Below are 15,650 nucleotides of genomic sequence, written 5' to 3'. Positions count from 1 at the left end.
ATTCCTCCAAACCTCCATTAAAATACCAGCAGCAAGTGTGGCTGCTATTTTTGGCCACTTTTTAAAAAGCTGGGGAGGAAAGTTCTCTTTTCAAATTGGAGACACACTCTCGGCAAGCATTCCTTGTTTGTTTCTTCTCATTTATTCAGCAATGCCACAAAATTCAGAGACAGGGAAAAGGGAACAACGTGGGGAGGATGTCCCCAAATCCAGATGGTTTTAAAATGTCAGACCCTCCCAGAACAATCCCCGAGGTAAAGGATATCTCTGCTGTCTGTGGGGCAGCGGGATATTGGAAACAAATGGGAGGAGGTGGAAGGCTCTCAGCTCTGGGGTGGACCCGAGGATGTGGGTGGGCACGGTCTGGTTTGACGCCTGCTGGCACTGGGGACAYTGGGAGTGGAGAATGAGTTGTGGTTTCAGCTGGTGACAGCAGCCCCACAGCCAGCGCCGTGTTTATTGCTGCAGGAGGGGAGTCATCAACAACTGCCGCGCTCTTGTATTTGTGCTTTGGAAAAACAACCCCCGGGCAACAATTCCCATTGAGTAATTCAGATCTGAGCTCTTTTTGCGAAGTTTCTGGTGTAATTGCTACCCACATCAGCCAGCACATCAGCCTTCTCTCTGCTGCTGTGTCATTATGCAACTTTTTTTGGCTGCTGCTCTCAGTGCCATCCCTTTCCCCKCAGCCACGGAGATTTTTCTTTCTCGGTGTCCCAACCCCACTGGGAACACCAGCAGCACTGAGCTGGGTCAGACCAAAGGCGGCATGAACCCAAAATAATGACCCCACTGGCAGCCAGAGAAGGATTGAATGTCCCAAATTTGGTCATTAAAGAATGGATTCCCAGCATCTTATAATGATTTGGGGTGGAAGGGACCTTAAAGCTCCATCCTGTTCCGCCCCCTGCCACAGACAGGGACACTTCCACCATCCCAGGGTGCTCCAAGCCCCATCCAGCCTGGCCTTGGACACTGCCAGGGATCCAGGGGCAGCCACAGCTTCTCTGGGCACCCTGTGCCAGGGCCTCACTGCCCTCACAGGGAACAATTCCTTCCCAATATCCCATCCATCCCTGCCCTCTGGCAGTGGGAAGCCATTCCCTGTGTCCTGTCCTTCCAGATGCTTGTCCCAAGTCCCTGTCCAGCTCTCTTGGAGCCCCTTTAGGCACAGGAAAGGGCTCAAAGACCTCCCTGGATCCTCCCCGTCCCCAGGATGAACCACCCTACTCTCCCAGCCCGGCTCCTGTAACTCCCACTCCCTGTAACACCTCACACTCCACTGCTCACTGCTGCTTATCCCCTTCAGCTGCCTCCTTTGGAAAGTGAAAAGCCTTCACCTTTCCAGCCTCTCCTCCTGCAGGAACCTCTTCCCCACCTGCTGTGTTTCTCCTCCTCCCTTTTTGACCAGGTTCAGCCACAGGCAGAGCCCAGCCCGCTGCCATGCCCTGGTTGTGCCAGCAGCTCCGTGTTTTGTCTCTGCTGTGCAAACATCACATTCCCAGCCACTTCTTCCCTACTTCTGTAACAGCCAGAGGACCCTCCCTGCTCTCAACCTCTCCAAATACCTCAGCACAGCCTGGGAAAGCCYTCTGAAAACCTGAATGCAGCACATCAGGGAGGTCACCCACACCTGGCATGTGTTTCACAAAACCTCAGGACATCTCAGAGCTTCTCTAAGGAGCAACTTCAGCCTTTTCACCACTGAAAGAACGACCTGGCCACTAAATGCTCTTGCTTGTGTTTTTCACTCCCTCTCCTGCTACTCAGACTGCCCGGAGTGTATTTTTCTCCTTCTTTGCCATTAGATGAAGTTGTTTTGGAGATTTAACCTCATGTTCGGTAGCTCTGGGAAGCTCCTGCCATGCAGGCCAACCCCACAACTGTCTAAAAACGACTCAAAAGAAGGGAGGGCCGTGGGTGCAGGATCCCGAAGCATCATTTTACATTTTGGTGGTTTCTCACTATGATGGCARCTGAAGTTGTCCTGCCCACTGTAAGACCATGCAATGAATCACAGCCTGGAACAGATCCAGCAGAAGGGGAAAAAAAAAAAAAGATACATTTTTCAGCCAAATGAGCTCTCTTACTGTGTGCTGGGACAAGGCAAATTACAGCACCAGACAGTGAGGCTGAGATATCCTTAAGCTGATCCTGCTACCAAAAAAAAATGCTCTGGAATCCCAGCTGAAGTCATCCAGGTGTTTTTCGGAAGTGTTACCTGGCAGGAACTCTTCATGAACAGCTGAGTGTCTGAGCGTGTCTCTGGCATGGCTGGGAGCTKTTCTAAACCCCTAACAGCTCCCAGAAAGTCCTCGGGGACTTTTTATATCAAAACCAAATGCCTTAACCACCCTCTGCACCATAATCAGCAGCCAGTACAACGTATTAGAAACCGATAAAAGTTAATAAACAAAGCATTAAAATTGAACTCACAGCCATAAAATTCTGAGGCAAAGCAGTGGGATTTTTTCTCTTTAACACGGGCTGAATTCTGGGATGATATTTAGTTTCGTGTTTCCACTCAGCAAAGTCCAAAAATAACTGATTTATAAAACTACATGATGGGATCACTTTCTTGAGGTTTCTTCTTTCTTTTTTCCCCCCTAAGTGAACCTTTAAGCATCTTTTCAAGTTATTTACAGGAGTTTTAAGCTCTAACCAAAGAACTTTAAATACGGGGCCACATATTAAATCCCACTGACCTGAAATCTCCCTGGCATTCAGCTCTAAATTAACTAAGGCAAGGTGCTGAAAGAGCTGAGAAACTTAAGTCACTTCATGTAACTAAAAATCTGCACCTCAGTTCTTCTGAAYGGAACTTGGGGGAGCTCAAACCTGTTATTAATGTCACATAATATTCCAGTGTGAGGAAAGGCTCTTTCCCATCTTGCCTTTAGTTTAAGTTCTGTCTTTGCCTAGTAGCAATTTAGAAATAGCAAGTAGAAATAGATAGAAAATACCACCCCTTGGATAGTTTTTATCACATATAAATGCTAAGTCCATGCAATGCATGCAGCATTTCTCCTTTGCCTAAGGTGGGAGGGAGGAACTGGACCATGAAGACAACTAAAACTCCTCCACCCCACCCACCTGCCACTCATGTTGAGGCGTTTCTCACCTCAACCAGGGAGCCAAGAGGGCGGTTTGGGGTTTCAGCTTACCGACTGTGAGGAAGGCAGTGGCCAGGGCAGAGCCGTGCTGGTTGCTGGCTTGGCAGCGGAGCTCCCCGGCGTGCTGGGCAGTGACATTCCGCAGGCGCAGGGAGCTCCAGCCCGCCCGCGGCACCGAGGGACAGCGGGGCTCTGTCCCTGCCAGGGGAGGCTGCTCAGCTCTRGGATGGAGCCCCAGGGCAGGGGGGCTGATCTCGAGGCCCCTGCTGTCGTACCAGCGGATCAGGGGGGCGGGCAGGCCGGTGGCGTTGCAGGACAGGGTCACGTCCCCGCCGGCCACCACGGTGGTGTTCGCTGGGGGGGAGATGATGATGGGGACAGAGCCTCTGCCTGGGGGGAAACACAACCAGAGAGTGAATTCAGCTAAGGAATGTGACACTTAATGTCAGAAGGAGTCAATACAATTTTTAAAAATTGCATGTGGTTCTTTTTAACCATTTTAACAATTATTTTTTCTCTGTGTAGCATCCAGTTTCTGTATCTTGTATATATAGACTCCCGCTCTAGATTGAAGAGATCAGCACAGACTCCTCCTTAGAGAAAGCTGATAAAAACCTCCACTCAAACTACACTTAAAATTCTCTAAATGACAATGACTTGATTGCCAGCAAGCAACACAGTGCAGGCAAGACTGGCTTAGCCCACTCCACACATGAACAGGCCATGAAATCTCTGCTCAGCCAGGCTCTGCTCAGCTCACACCAATCCCAACTGGTCCAGAGATAGTTCAAAGCTTCAGCTGCACCTGACAGGGAAAGAACAGGGACAGCAGTCTCGCCAACATTCCCATGCTAGCAGAAATCAACTTCTCTGGGTAATAGAAGGTACCTTAGATAAAATATTATCAAAAAGACTACTGGTACCTGATCCGGCCAATCTGATAGAGGGGAAGTGTGCATTAACCCCAGACCTGATGACCCCAGACCTGATGATTGTTGTGTAAACTTGATCACAGAACAGGCTTAACTACTCAGCAGCTAAGAGCACCAGCTCATCCAGCACAACAGGTTCCCGATTCTATTTAAGAATAAATCACATCAAATCCAATCATAAGCTGATTTGGTGGCAGCTGATAATCTAGGTTTTAAGTATCAAGCAGCCACACTACCCCAGAAATCCCTACATCTCTTAAAACCCAGCTGAAAGCACTTTCTTTGTAAGATTAGTGGCCAGAAACAAATTAATACATAATCTAGGGAAAAAAAAACCCCAAACCAGAATAAAGCTTAAAAGTATAAATGCTTAATGTGAGTTCTTGAGGGCTGCAAGTGCTCCCACCTGGCTGGACACGGAGTCTCCCCGTGGACTGCACAAAGCCAATCCCATTGCTGGCCACGCACTGGTACAAGCCYGAATCCTCCAGGGTGACCCCACAGATCCGCAGGTGGTTCCCCGAGGGCCAATGTCGTGGGGAGGGACGGAGAGGAGCTGCGTTGTGGAGCCACGTGAGGCTGGGAGCAGGGCTGCCATGAGCATCACACCACAAATGGACACTCGCTCCGGCCACCACAGTCTCGTCCTGCAGCCCCCTGGAGAGAGAGGCAGGTTCTGGAAAGGGAAATGATTTTATGTGAGACCAAGTCTTGAGAAAACCGCTGTGAAATATTGCACAGGCTTATCACRTCCAGAGGCTGAGCACAAACACAAACTGCACAGCCTGAAGCTGTTTTTTCCACACGTGGGCTTATTTGAATGGTTGCTCCTTTTTATTCTGACAGCCACSCTTGCATTAATCTTGTAAATAAAATACTTCTGTTTTCAAAATAATTCATCAGGGAAATCTCCCTGAAAAGGGTGTGTTGTGTCTCAACACTCTGTTTTCTGAGTAACTCCAACATACACATTTTAAAACCAAAACAAAAATAGTCACAAATGGAAAAAAACTCAAATACCAGGAAAATCTGCTACAATGGAAAGGGGAGATGAGGAACAACTAGAAGCCAAACAAAAGAGACCAAATATGTAATTATGTTTCTTTTGCTTTTATTTATGTTCTCATCCAAASCTATCACCTCCCTTCACCATCTTTTTGCTCACACACAACCTCGAAAGAAGCAAATCTGGTCCCTGGCACATTGCTGACATTGGCACTCTGTAGGAAAATAAATGAATCAGTTCTTCCCTTGGAGTTTGTTATCCTTCACCGTTTTGCTATTTCAGACTGCAAATGGTTTGAAGAGGTAGATAATTATCAATTTTAATTTGGGAGAAATGATGGGATCTGGTCATTCTAAACAGATCTGTACTCCTTATTTTAATATGCTTAAGGCTGAGAAAGAATGCGAGGCTGTTTGGAAGCAGAWGCCAAAACTAGCAGGAATACGATGGGAAGGTTTGTTGCCAGGATGTGAAAATGTCTTTACTTCTTACCGAGCACAGTAAGCGAATAGTTAACATATTTCACTGTTCCAGAGTCGATTCCCACCACACAGGAGTAATTTCCAGCGTCTGACACTTCGAGCCTGTCGGTGACCAGGTGAGARTGCAGCAGCCTCCAGCTGCCCSTSCTCAGCRCATCCCGGCYGTCCTTGAGCCAGCGCACYGCGGCCGGAGCTGACCCGCTGACCACACACTCCAGAGTCAGGCCACTGTGCTGGGGCACTGCCAGCCTCTGAGGAGCCACGGGGTGAAGGATGTGGGGGCCACCTGAGGAAGGGCCTGGAGGGAAGGAGATGAATCGTAGAACAGAATCACAGAATGGTTCCCCTCCCATCCCTTCCCACTAGACTGGGTTGTTCCAAGCTTTTCCAGCCTGGTCTTGGACACTCCCAGGGATSGGGCAGCCACAGCTTCCCAGTATCTAATCTGAATTTCTTCCCAGTATCTAATCTAAACCTACTCTCTGTCAGCGTGAAGCCATTCCCCCTYGTTCTGTCAGTCCAGCCCCCTCTCTCTCCATTTTTCTTGTAGGCTCCCTTCAGMTACTGGAAGGCCACARTTAGGTGACTCCGAGGCCTTCAGTTTTACAGGCTAAAGAATCCCAATTCTATCAGCCTTTCCTTGCAGGAGGAACCAACTGAGYTTTTAAACCACTCYCTCYCATCCCACTATCTGTCYTCCTCCATGTCTTTCAAACACTGCACTCRGGACYRAGCATGATGTTGTAGCACTSTCTTYCAGAAGTCCTGCTCCAAAACAGAYCTGGGGACAGAAGYATTAGCAGTATTCCYTTTCCAAGAGTGAMTTYCTGGGATTTGAAAAACAGCTCCTCYACAGTGAGGGGAAATAAAAAATGAAYATGCAAAGAATGCAGGAGAGATCTYAYSMAACATGGTATTGGAAGCACYGATAWGCCCCTRCTAAAATCCCCASGGGTGCTATTTATTCTGTTTGAGCTGCATTAATTCTGGAAAGCTGAACTGAATACTCACGTGTGACTGTGAGCTTCYGTCCAGTGAGTTCCACTCGGAGCTCGTGAGTAACTGGGTTGTACACTGCACACTTGTAGGATCCTTTGTCTTCTGAAGATACATTCAAAATTTGCAGGTTTCCAGATGGAAGAATTAGGTAGTTGTCTGAACGAGTAGGGAAGGGGAAAAGAGAATTAAATTTAATTCAGTCTCAAAAGTCTTCCTTTTTTGTAATTTTTTAAAATTTATTTGTCAGCTATACCTAGTTATTCTAAGTATAGGATCACAAAGAAATCACCATACAAAGGAGATTCATTTCCAAGGGTAGGTTTAGATAAAGTGATTTTCACAGGAAGTTTGGCAAGTTTTCGGAGGATTTTTTTTCCTTTTATGTGCAAACAAAAATCTCCAAACAAGCTTTTCAGAATGCTTTTATGGCACAAAACACCTCACCCTCACCTGTTGATTGTTCCAGCCATTTCCCCCGCACTTGGAAGCGAACCTGTGCTTTGGGGTGACTTTCTGGCACCTTGCACCCGATGAGAGCCGTGCCTCCTTCCTCCGCCACAACAGYGGCCGCCACCGAAGCATCATCAAAGTCAGCTAAACCTGGGGAGAGTTGGGAACAGGGTAAGAGCAGCCACAGCTTGGGAGAGGGGAAGGGCAGCAAGCTCAGTATTTGTGGTCAGAATACAGCTGGTTTCATGCTGATTAAATTCTCTGGTGCAGCTTTTGGACATTCACATAACAGGCCTGTCCTATCCTGCAGCCCATAACAGCATAAACACTCCTCATCTATTTCCTTACTACAAAACGCACCAGCTTTTACACGGGAATAGTGAGGAGAAAAAATAATTCCTACATCCCCTCGACTGCTCCCAGAAAAGCCAGCAGGAGACACTGGAAAGGCTGCAGGACTYCTCTGCATGCACTACAGAGGACAATTCACACTAACAGCAGTAAGCCTGTCCATAAAAGCATGGAATTCTCTTTCTGTGATGATAATGAACACAGCAGTGTTCAGAGAGAGCTCCCAGCATCTTCCCATGTGCTGCCAAAACCTCTGAGGGACGAGGGAAGTGTGAAAGCCCTTCTTCTACTCCCTTCACCTTCAAACATCTTTCAGGTTGTGAAGTTTTCCTATGCTGGCCACCCTTAGAGCTCTCTTGAGAGGGGCTGGCCATGGGTCAGTACTTTACCAAAACACTTCTAAGAGATTTTCCTCCCGAGGGGATTTTGGACATGCCCCATAGATGAGGTACCCTTGCAGAGAAATCACTCAAACCCTGCTTGACAAAGCCCTGATTCAGACAGCCCCAAGATCCCAAGCAAACAAACCACGCTCGTGCAGGAAYACTGCACTCCCATTCTCAGCACCACATCGTCCTTTCTGTGTGGAAAACATTGCTCTTCCTCTTCCAAAGTCCCAAAGCCCTTGAGGCCAAATAATTTACAGATCAACCATCAAGGCAAAGACTGATCAGAAGAACCAGTAACTAAGTGAGGGGCAACTGTCCCTAAAAGGAGAGCAGACTGTCCCCCACCTGAAAAACACCTACACTGGTTTGATCAAATCAAATGAAAATGAAAATATGCAATTCCCACTTAATTCTCAATCAACAATTCCCACTGCTTTCTCCTCAACTCTCAAACACGCTTCTGCAATGGTGGGATAGCTCAGCTGCTCTTCCAACATTCTTTGTGAAGGGAAGCATTTAGAAACCTTGTGTTTTCAGGCCAATTCATGGAAATGAGCATTATTTCATTGAATAATATTTGTGTTTGCTGAAAGAGACCCTTGAGGTCCTTCCACTCGAAATGAGGCTGACACCAACACTACATCTATCAGGTATGGTTTGATCTGGCTGAGGCTTTAAAAGCCTYCTAGGATGGGGATCCACAGGATTTCTGGGGAATCTGTTCCAGGGCTGCATCACTGACAGGTCTCAGATTATATAATTACRAAAAGGCAAGAATATAATCCATTATATTCTATATACTGACTGAGGAAAAAAAACACCCTAAAATTTTCTAAATTAGGTGTTTTCTGTAAGTCAAAGAAGAACAAACCATACAAGCCAGCTGAGGTCTATAGAACTGGAAAGGAGAAGGGAAGGGAAAGGGGAAAGGGGAAAGGGGAAAGGGGAAAGGGGAAAGGGGAAAGGGGAAAGGGAAGAGAAGATGCAAATGAACTTACTGCCCATGGACACGATGGCAGGTTGGCTCAGCACAGCACCCACGCTGCTGCTCGCCACGCACTGATAGCGCCCGCACGTCGCCGCGCTCAGCGACGTGATTGTCAAAGATCCCGACTGCATTTCCACTTCTCCCACCCTGCTGACCACAGGCTCCCCATTAAACAGCCAAGAAAGGCGAGCTGTGGAGGGTTCGGCCGAGCAGTGGAGCTGGACGGGCTCACCGGACTTCTGGACAGTAGACAAGGGCTCGGAAATAAAGCGGGGAGTTAAATCTGAAAGGAAAAATGTGTATATTGAATTAGAGATCAGCATTCTGCACAGACACAGGTGATCAGGTTAACAATGTGCTGACTGGTAGAACAGACTCACCATACAAAGGGTCTCTAAACTCCGAGTTGCAAGTGATACTCAAGCAGGTGTTGCCTTTTCCTTGGCAAGAGGAACTCAGGAGAGATTCCTGCTCACTCTCAAACACTGGGAAAAYGTAAAGATTCAAACCCCACAAACCCCAATAGTTAAAGAGGGCTAGGTGCAGCACACAGGAAGGGGGAGGTACATTCCCAAGTGTGCACRAGGCAGAGGCATCACGCTTGCCAGGCCAGCAAAAAAGCAAAAACTGCAATCCCACTGGATTTATCTGGAGGAAAACAGCACCCGTCACCTGAAGAGACAGAGCACAGGAACACGCAGCTGTAGCTGATCTGTCCCATATGAAGCAGGCCCGGACGTGACTTGTAAAATGCTCAAAATGGCAGGAGCCTGCCAGGTATTTATACAGAACCGTCTCYGAGTCTGCAGAACTAATTAAAAATAGCCGGATAAAAAAAGCTGGACGAACAGCAAAGGCTCTTGCTAATTCCAAATACATGGACTTCATCAGGACAAGGATGATGAATTGGGCATCCATTATCTTTACTGAGTAAAGATGAACAGAAACAGGAAGAGCTGCTAATAAATAAAAGGTTCAATTCCACAGAACTTGGTTATAAGAATCCATTTATTTGCCAGAAGAAAATTCCTGCTTGTTGGAAGAGATTTTTTCCTATCCTGGCCAATGAAACACTGGGAAGTATTTCCATTTGTTTTCTATTGAATTCTCCACTAAAGATTTTGCATGAAGGGAGCAAGCAAAAGGCAATTAACACCAGTAASACTTAATTGGTTAGTAATACAAATTAGGAGAAAAAACTAAATTAAAAATAGACACGTTGGCAGGGAAAAACAACTTCTAGTTTGTAAAGGATCTAAGGAATTCCAGATAGTAMGGGTCAAGATGATATTAAATGACATCCAAGTCAGAGACAGTTTTCTTATAGGTGGGGCCCTGGGTTCATGCTTTTCTTCTCAAGTCAGTCCATCCCAGCTCTGGTTATGAGTTTCAGATGAGAAACTGCACATTTTTAACTGAACCATAAACTATCTGCATAAACATAAAATAAAACTGGAAATTAAAGTGTGGCTTCACTTAACAAAAAAAGATGAAATCCATAAAAATGGTATCCAAGCATGTCACAGGACTCCAGATGTCCATTTTTAGCTTTTAATTAGAAAACTGTTTTTCCTATTAGTTCAGTTGGAATTTCCAGGGATAAGAGGGAAGCACTGACCTCTCAGTTTGCTCGCCACCAGTTGCTATGAAATCATACTGCTACTTTCATCTTCGCCCCTGCCCTCACTTCTGACACCAACACTGAGCTTCGTGTAAAAGGCAAAATTGGTAGCAGTGACCCTGCAGCTGGAATTTATCTCCTATGACTGCTTGAAAAATAAAATTTATCCCATTTGCTTATAACGATTGGCTATGAAGTGCTAAAAGTAGTAAAAGCTTCTTTTTTGTGTGGTTACGTTAAGACAAGCTGACTACACAGAGCAGATGTGTCAATTAAAACCATCCCTCTTCTTTTTTTAACACCAGAGCTGTTCCAAGTGCAGCCACGCATCAGCTTTCGTATTTCAAAGGGYTGGTTCCCCTCTCCCCCTGCAAATCCAAACCCCTCCCGACCCCTGGGAACACAAGATGCACTGCATGCACCAGAATCAGCGTCCAGCTGAATCCGTGGAGATCCCAAGGAACAAACCCACATAACCCAGAGTGCTCCACGTTCTGGTGCTTGTCTTGAGCCAAGTTTTCACAAGCAAAGTCAGATATTGAGTGTAAGGCTGCGTTTCAATGCTCCACACTTCCTTAAAAGCAGATCAGTGACATTATCCATTAAAGTTGGCCCCTTCGAAATGCACCCCTGAGTGTTGTTTGTTCCAAAATTTGGGCTCAACCCCAAAACCTCCAAGTCTCCCAGTTTGGGTGAGCCCTTACCTGTGCTGGTGGCAGTGACCAGGCTGGCAGCAGTGATGAGGAGCAGTGCCTGGAAGCGCCCAGGGGCTGGATGCATAGCGCCAGATTATCCAAATTGAAAGCCCGAAGCTCCAGACTAAGACGAGGCACGGAAACAGCTACAAAACAAACAGACACATGTCTACCGTGAGTTTCAGGAGTTTGGCTTTTAACTCTCTTACAACAAAGTGTTCGGGGTTTTAAAAAAAAAAGAAAAAAAAAAGAAAAGGCACAACCAGGAAACAGCCAATATTCTTTGCAATATAGAAACCATCTGTAAAAGTGAGTTAGAGCTGAACTTCGCTGTGGTTCCAAGAACTATTCTTAATGTAAGAGTTTTTTCCACAGCTGGGGCACGAGGAATCCGCATTGAACCACTCTGCCTTGATAAATTAGACTCCGTTCCACCCAGAGGAGCTGGAGTCCAAAGTAAACAGCTTATCTATTGGAGATAATATTGTTTGCAAACAATAATCATTTGACCATCTATCATCGGGCCGCACTTGTTTTACAAGTTTCTACGAATCGACTGCCGCAGTACCGCTACCGCTCACAACTGCTCCATTCCTGCTCACGGAAACCTGTCATCTGCTGGCTCCTTCTGCTGGGCTTCACAGGCAAACCACAGCAATGAGAAAAGCATCAATATCACTCTTGTTCTCATTTATATTCACAAATAAATGGTGCTTTCTCCTGTATCCTTTTGGGGCATCCATTATATTAGCTTTTATCTCCATGGCTACCTTCTGTTTTTAGCTATATCACACACGACCATTCAGCTAGGTAAGATTTCACTTTCATCATCAAAAATAAAAACTACGTCATCAAACCAGCAAAACACAAACTAAGTATGATCCCAGAGGTCTTTCCCAACCTGAATGACTCTACAATAAACTGATAAACTAGCATAATAGAAACTGAATCATGGAACCAGCAACCAAGGTTGCACAAGGTGAGTCTCAGGAATGGAGTTTCTGACACTCTGAGTCTCAATCAAAAACTTGTTTCTCCAAGARAACAATAAATCTGCAGCTGTCGCTCACTTAAACGTCCTACTGGCCTTGCATAATGCTATGATGGATAAGATCTGAGCTCGTTTAGCGCAGTTACTTCATTTATCAGCCCGGCCATACAATTCCACCGCTGATAACACTCAACATACACTTTAAACATCTCATCTATCAGCTGCGTATATAAACACGAATCCAACACACACACACAGAACCAGGAGCTCTACTCGAGCACAGAAACAAGTGCAGCAACACAAACGCTTGGTAGGAACAAGTCCCCCTTTATCAAGTGTTCACAGAGACATTTGCTGCTTCCCAAGAAGCTGGATGCAGATATCGACAGCAAAATMATTCCTGCGGTTTATTTACAAACAACCGTATTTTATCATCACAGCATCACGGTAAAATATACATATGCAAATTAAGCATCAGGAAAAGCCTCCAGTGGTAATTAAAGAATCACTCTGGATTTTATGGAGCTGTTTACTCATTGCCACTTCTGCCTGCAAACTACACTCCAGTTTACGCTGACAGCTCGACAGGGCAGCAAGAAATGCCGTCAAGTTCTGCTCCCGTTTCTGGGCAGTTTTGTCTGATCTGGTAAATTTATTTCAGCTGTTGGGAAGACCCGGCGATCCTGTGGCCCAGGCTGGTTCCCAAGGCGAGCCGGGGCTGTTTTGGGAAGCCGCAGATGGCAGAAGAGCCCAGCTGTGCCGAAGGGGTTGGTTTATTTGAATTCTCCCTCGGTTCAAGGGCAGGAGCGCCGCTCCACCAGCGCGCGCAGAGGACAAAGTAAACACCCAGAGAACTTGTTAACATCAAACACTTTGCTGAAGAGGGCTGGGGGCAATGTTGCTTTTTGCCAAATCTTCCCTCCACTATTTATTTATCAAAAGCAATGAAACGTATATTCTGGGTCAACTTTAACCCCAGCACATGGAGCTACTGGGTTATTTTGCAGCTGTCTTTTTAAACAAGGCCAGCTCATTATCTTTAACTAAACTTTATCTTTGGAGATCTACTTTATCCAGGCTCTGATTTCCCTCTGTTTATCTTTCTCCTTACATGTTCCTCACTGCCAGTGTCAACAGCTACTCCTCTTTTGACCTACCAGTTTGGCTTTTGCAGGCTTGTGGAGTGGTAAGATCAACTGCAAAGCAGTGAGTACACACAGCGAGCCACAAAGACCAAAGTTCTCTGACCGAGGGGAGAAAAGGAAAAATATCGGCTTTAACTGGAGTAGGATTGTTCAGCATCAACATTCAGGCATCTGAATGAAGTTTCTCCAATATTTGGTTCTGAAGGAATGGCAGAAATATCTTATTCACTAATAGATGTCAGAACACAGGGGAAAATAAGACCGAGCTATAACCCAAACCAAAAATGCTTTGTTTTCTTCTGCAGATGGGGACASTCCAGAAGCCCCTTGCTAAATACAGAGAAGAGGGCAAGACCACAGCTTGTAGTTTTGGGGTCTTTAGAAATCCTGTGGAGAAACTCTGCCTCTTTTAATATTATATTTTAAAAATCCTAGGGATGGAAAAACACAATCTTTCCTTTTGCCATCGTTTCAATATGCCTGAGCTCCCATTTTGACAGCAAGTACCAGTCACTGGGAAAAGAAAGAGAAGCACCTTGGTTAGATGTGGCTCCATTTTTGTGTCCTAGACTCCAAGACAAGCTCTGCCCAGAACATCTCTGCCCACTGCTCACTAATCCTCGATTAGGAGGATGAATCTCCATCACTTGTGGATCAAACAGTAAAAGTTATTTTCAAGTAAAAAGTGTCACTGTCTGAGTATTTTAAGCATTTAAATGAGGAGTTATTCATTTAATAAATAATATTCAACATTGAATAGAGACAGATGTGTTTTTTTGTGGATCGGGAAAATGTACTTTTCACTTTCACCAGCCATTTCTCCAGCCCAGCAGAAAGGCACAGCATGGCAAAGGCCACATTGTTCCTACTTCCACCCAGAATTCTTCACCTAAAGTCATTCTCCAGTTATCTCCATGCAGCACTTGACCCCCTTGTCACCTCTAAAGTGCATTATTGCTCATGGATCAAGGGAAACAAGGAAGATAACGCACTTGTGTCAGGGGGTAGAGTCATCCCGACCATTCCCTCTGAAGCATGTGGTACACCCAGAAACGTGTGCCTGGTACTGACATGAAGTAATTCTGCACATGACACAATGCTGTGCACCTTGTTGGTCAGAGACCCTTTGTGAGAGGAACTCCTCAGCACAGACCTCCCAGTTCCAGCCCCACAAGCTCCAGGCAAGGAAATAAACCATCAGCACTGACTGCAAACAGAGGGGAAGGGACAGTTTAACCTCCCTTTAGGAGCAGCTCTGGTGCAGGAGCAGGGCTGTCCCCAATGCTGGATTGGCACACAGGGCAGCTGGCACACTGTCACACGGCTGTCACAGCCTGGAGACCTCCCCAGGATGGACACCAGCCATACCAGAGCTTCCTGATGCACCCTGCTGAGCCAAGATAGGAAAGCACAGGCACCAGAGCAGTCGAGATTTCTGCAGCCCTGACAGCAACCCTCATCTCTTCCCAAAGCTTTGTGTTTGTGGCTGTTTCTCCAGAAACCAGTGGTATTCAATACAGCTCCACAGGTCTGGTCCTGGCGCTGTAACTCAACCCTCACCTTCAAATTAACTCGCTCCTACCCATGTTTGCCCCCAAATAAAGTTTCACACACTAAAAGACAACAAAATGCTGTTTCCCATGCACTACCATGGCACTGAGCTCCAGTGTCCTTCCAAACACAGCTGAAATCCTGCCCCACTTATTTACTGGACCGTGAACTTCTCCTCTCCACCCTTGCAGCTGAGGGCAGAGTCACTATGAAAAGAGCATTATCTCATCCCCATTTTGGTTTGGCTCCCTGAATCATCTTCCTGCCATCTCGGACCAGCTGGCAGGACACCACCAGGACCTCCCTTCYCCACACCCCACCTCGATCTGTGACTGCTCTCCCACTCCATCACCCCTTGCTCCAACACTGTYCCAACCTTCAGAGAGCTGTTCCTAAATGAGGAAAGGTTTCTGCACTGCCCAAATGCTCCAGGTCCTATAAACACAGAAGGAGGAGGAGGAGGAAGGAAACAGCAAGCCCGGGAACAGAGGGAGTTATTCAGATTGCCCACTCCACCTCCAGGAGCTGACAGCCTTTGCTAAGAAGTCCAAGGAAAAAGTGACTGAAAAAGTGGGCACTGCCCACCAGCTGCATGGTGACAGCCCTCTGGAGTATACCAGCTTTGGATTTACATTTTCCATATAGTCCCACTTTTCCGCAACAGCAGTAACTCAAAAATTGATTCATCCCACCTCATTTAATACCATATACGACTTAACATGCACATTGGTTTCCTCCCTAGGTAATTTATCAGAATTACCAAGAAAAATTTCATTTTAACTTGCCAYCAGTACAACAAAACCCGCAAATTTTCAAACCACCTAAATTTAGAGCAAGTGAAACCCTTCGAATTAACTAAAATACTCTGGCTTCAGCGTGAGCAAGCTGAGTTAGATCATTAAATCTCACACCAAGACACCTTAAAAAAAAAAAAAAA

At 46.2% G+C, this 15,650-nt stretch overlaps 1 protein-coding gene across 3 annotated transcripts in view; it reads right to left on the bottom strand.

The window, feature by feature from the left end:
• Positions 1–15,650, bottom strand: part of CDON (cell adhesion associated, oncogene regulated) — a 54,617-nt gene that overhangs the window by 24,784 nt on the left and 14,183 nt on the right. For all 3 annotated transcript variants that reach the window (XM_057382066.1, XM_057382065.1, XM_057382067.1), the window contains 7 exons: positions 11,036–11,172; positions 8,721–8,993; positions 6,983–7,132; positions 6,545–6,688; positions 5,544–5,831; positions 4,452–4,721; positions 3,165–3,503 (listed from right to left, as the gene is read on the bottom strand). In XM_057382066.1, the coding sequence (XP_057238049.1) occupies positions 3,165–3,503; positions 4,452–4,721; positions 5,544–5,831; positions 6,545–6,688; positions 6,983–7,132; positions 8,721–8,993; positions 11,036–11,111 (1,540 nt within the window). In that variant the 5' untranslated portion in view covers positions 11,112–11,172. The remainder of the gene's footprint in view (positions 1–3,164; positions 3,504–4,451; positions 4,722–5,543; positions 5,832–6,544; positions 6,689–6,982; positions 7,133–8,720; positions 8,994–11,035; positions 11,173–15,650) is intronic.

Source organism: Malurus melanocephalus, unplaced genomic scaffold (genome assembly GCF_030028575.1).
Source record: "Malurus melanocephalus ecotype Western Australia unplaced genomic scaffold, MMel_1.1 scaffold_548, whole genome shotgun sequence".
Taxonomy (NCBI): domain Eukaryota; kingdom Metazoa; phylum Chordata; class Aves; order Passeriformes; family Maluridae; genus Malurus; species Malurus melanocephalus.
Note: the sequence above shows the minus strand (reverse complement) of the source record. Positions and strands in the feature narration are given on the sequence as shown.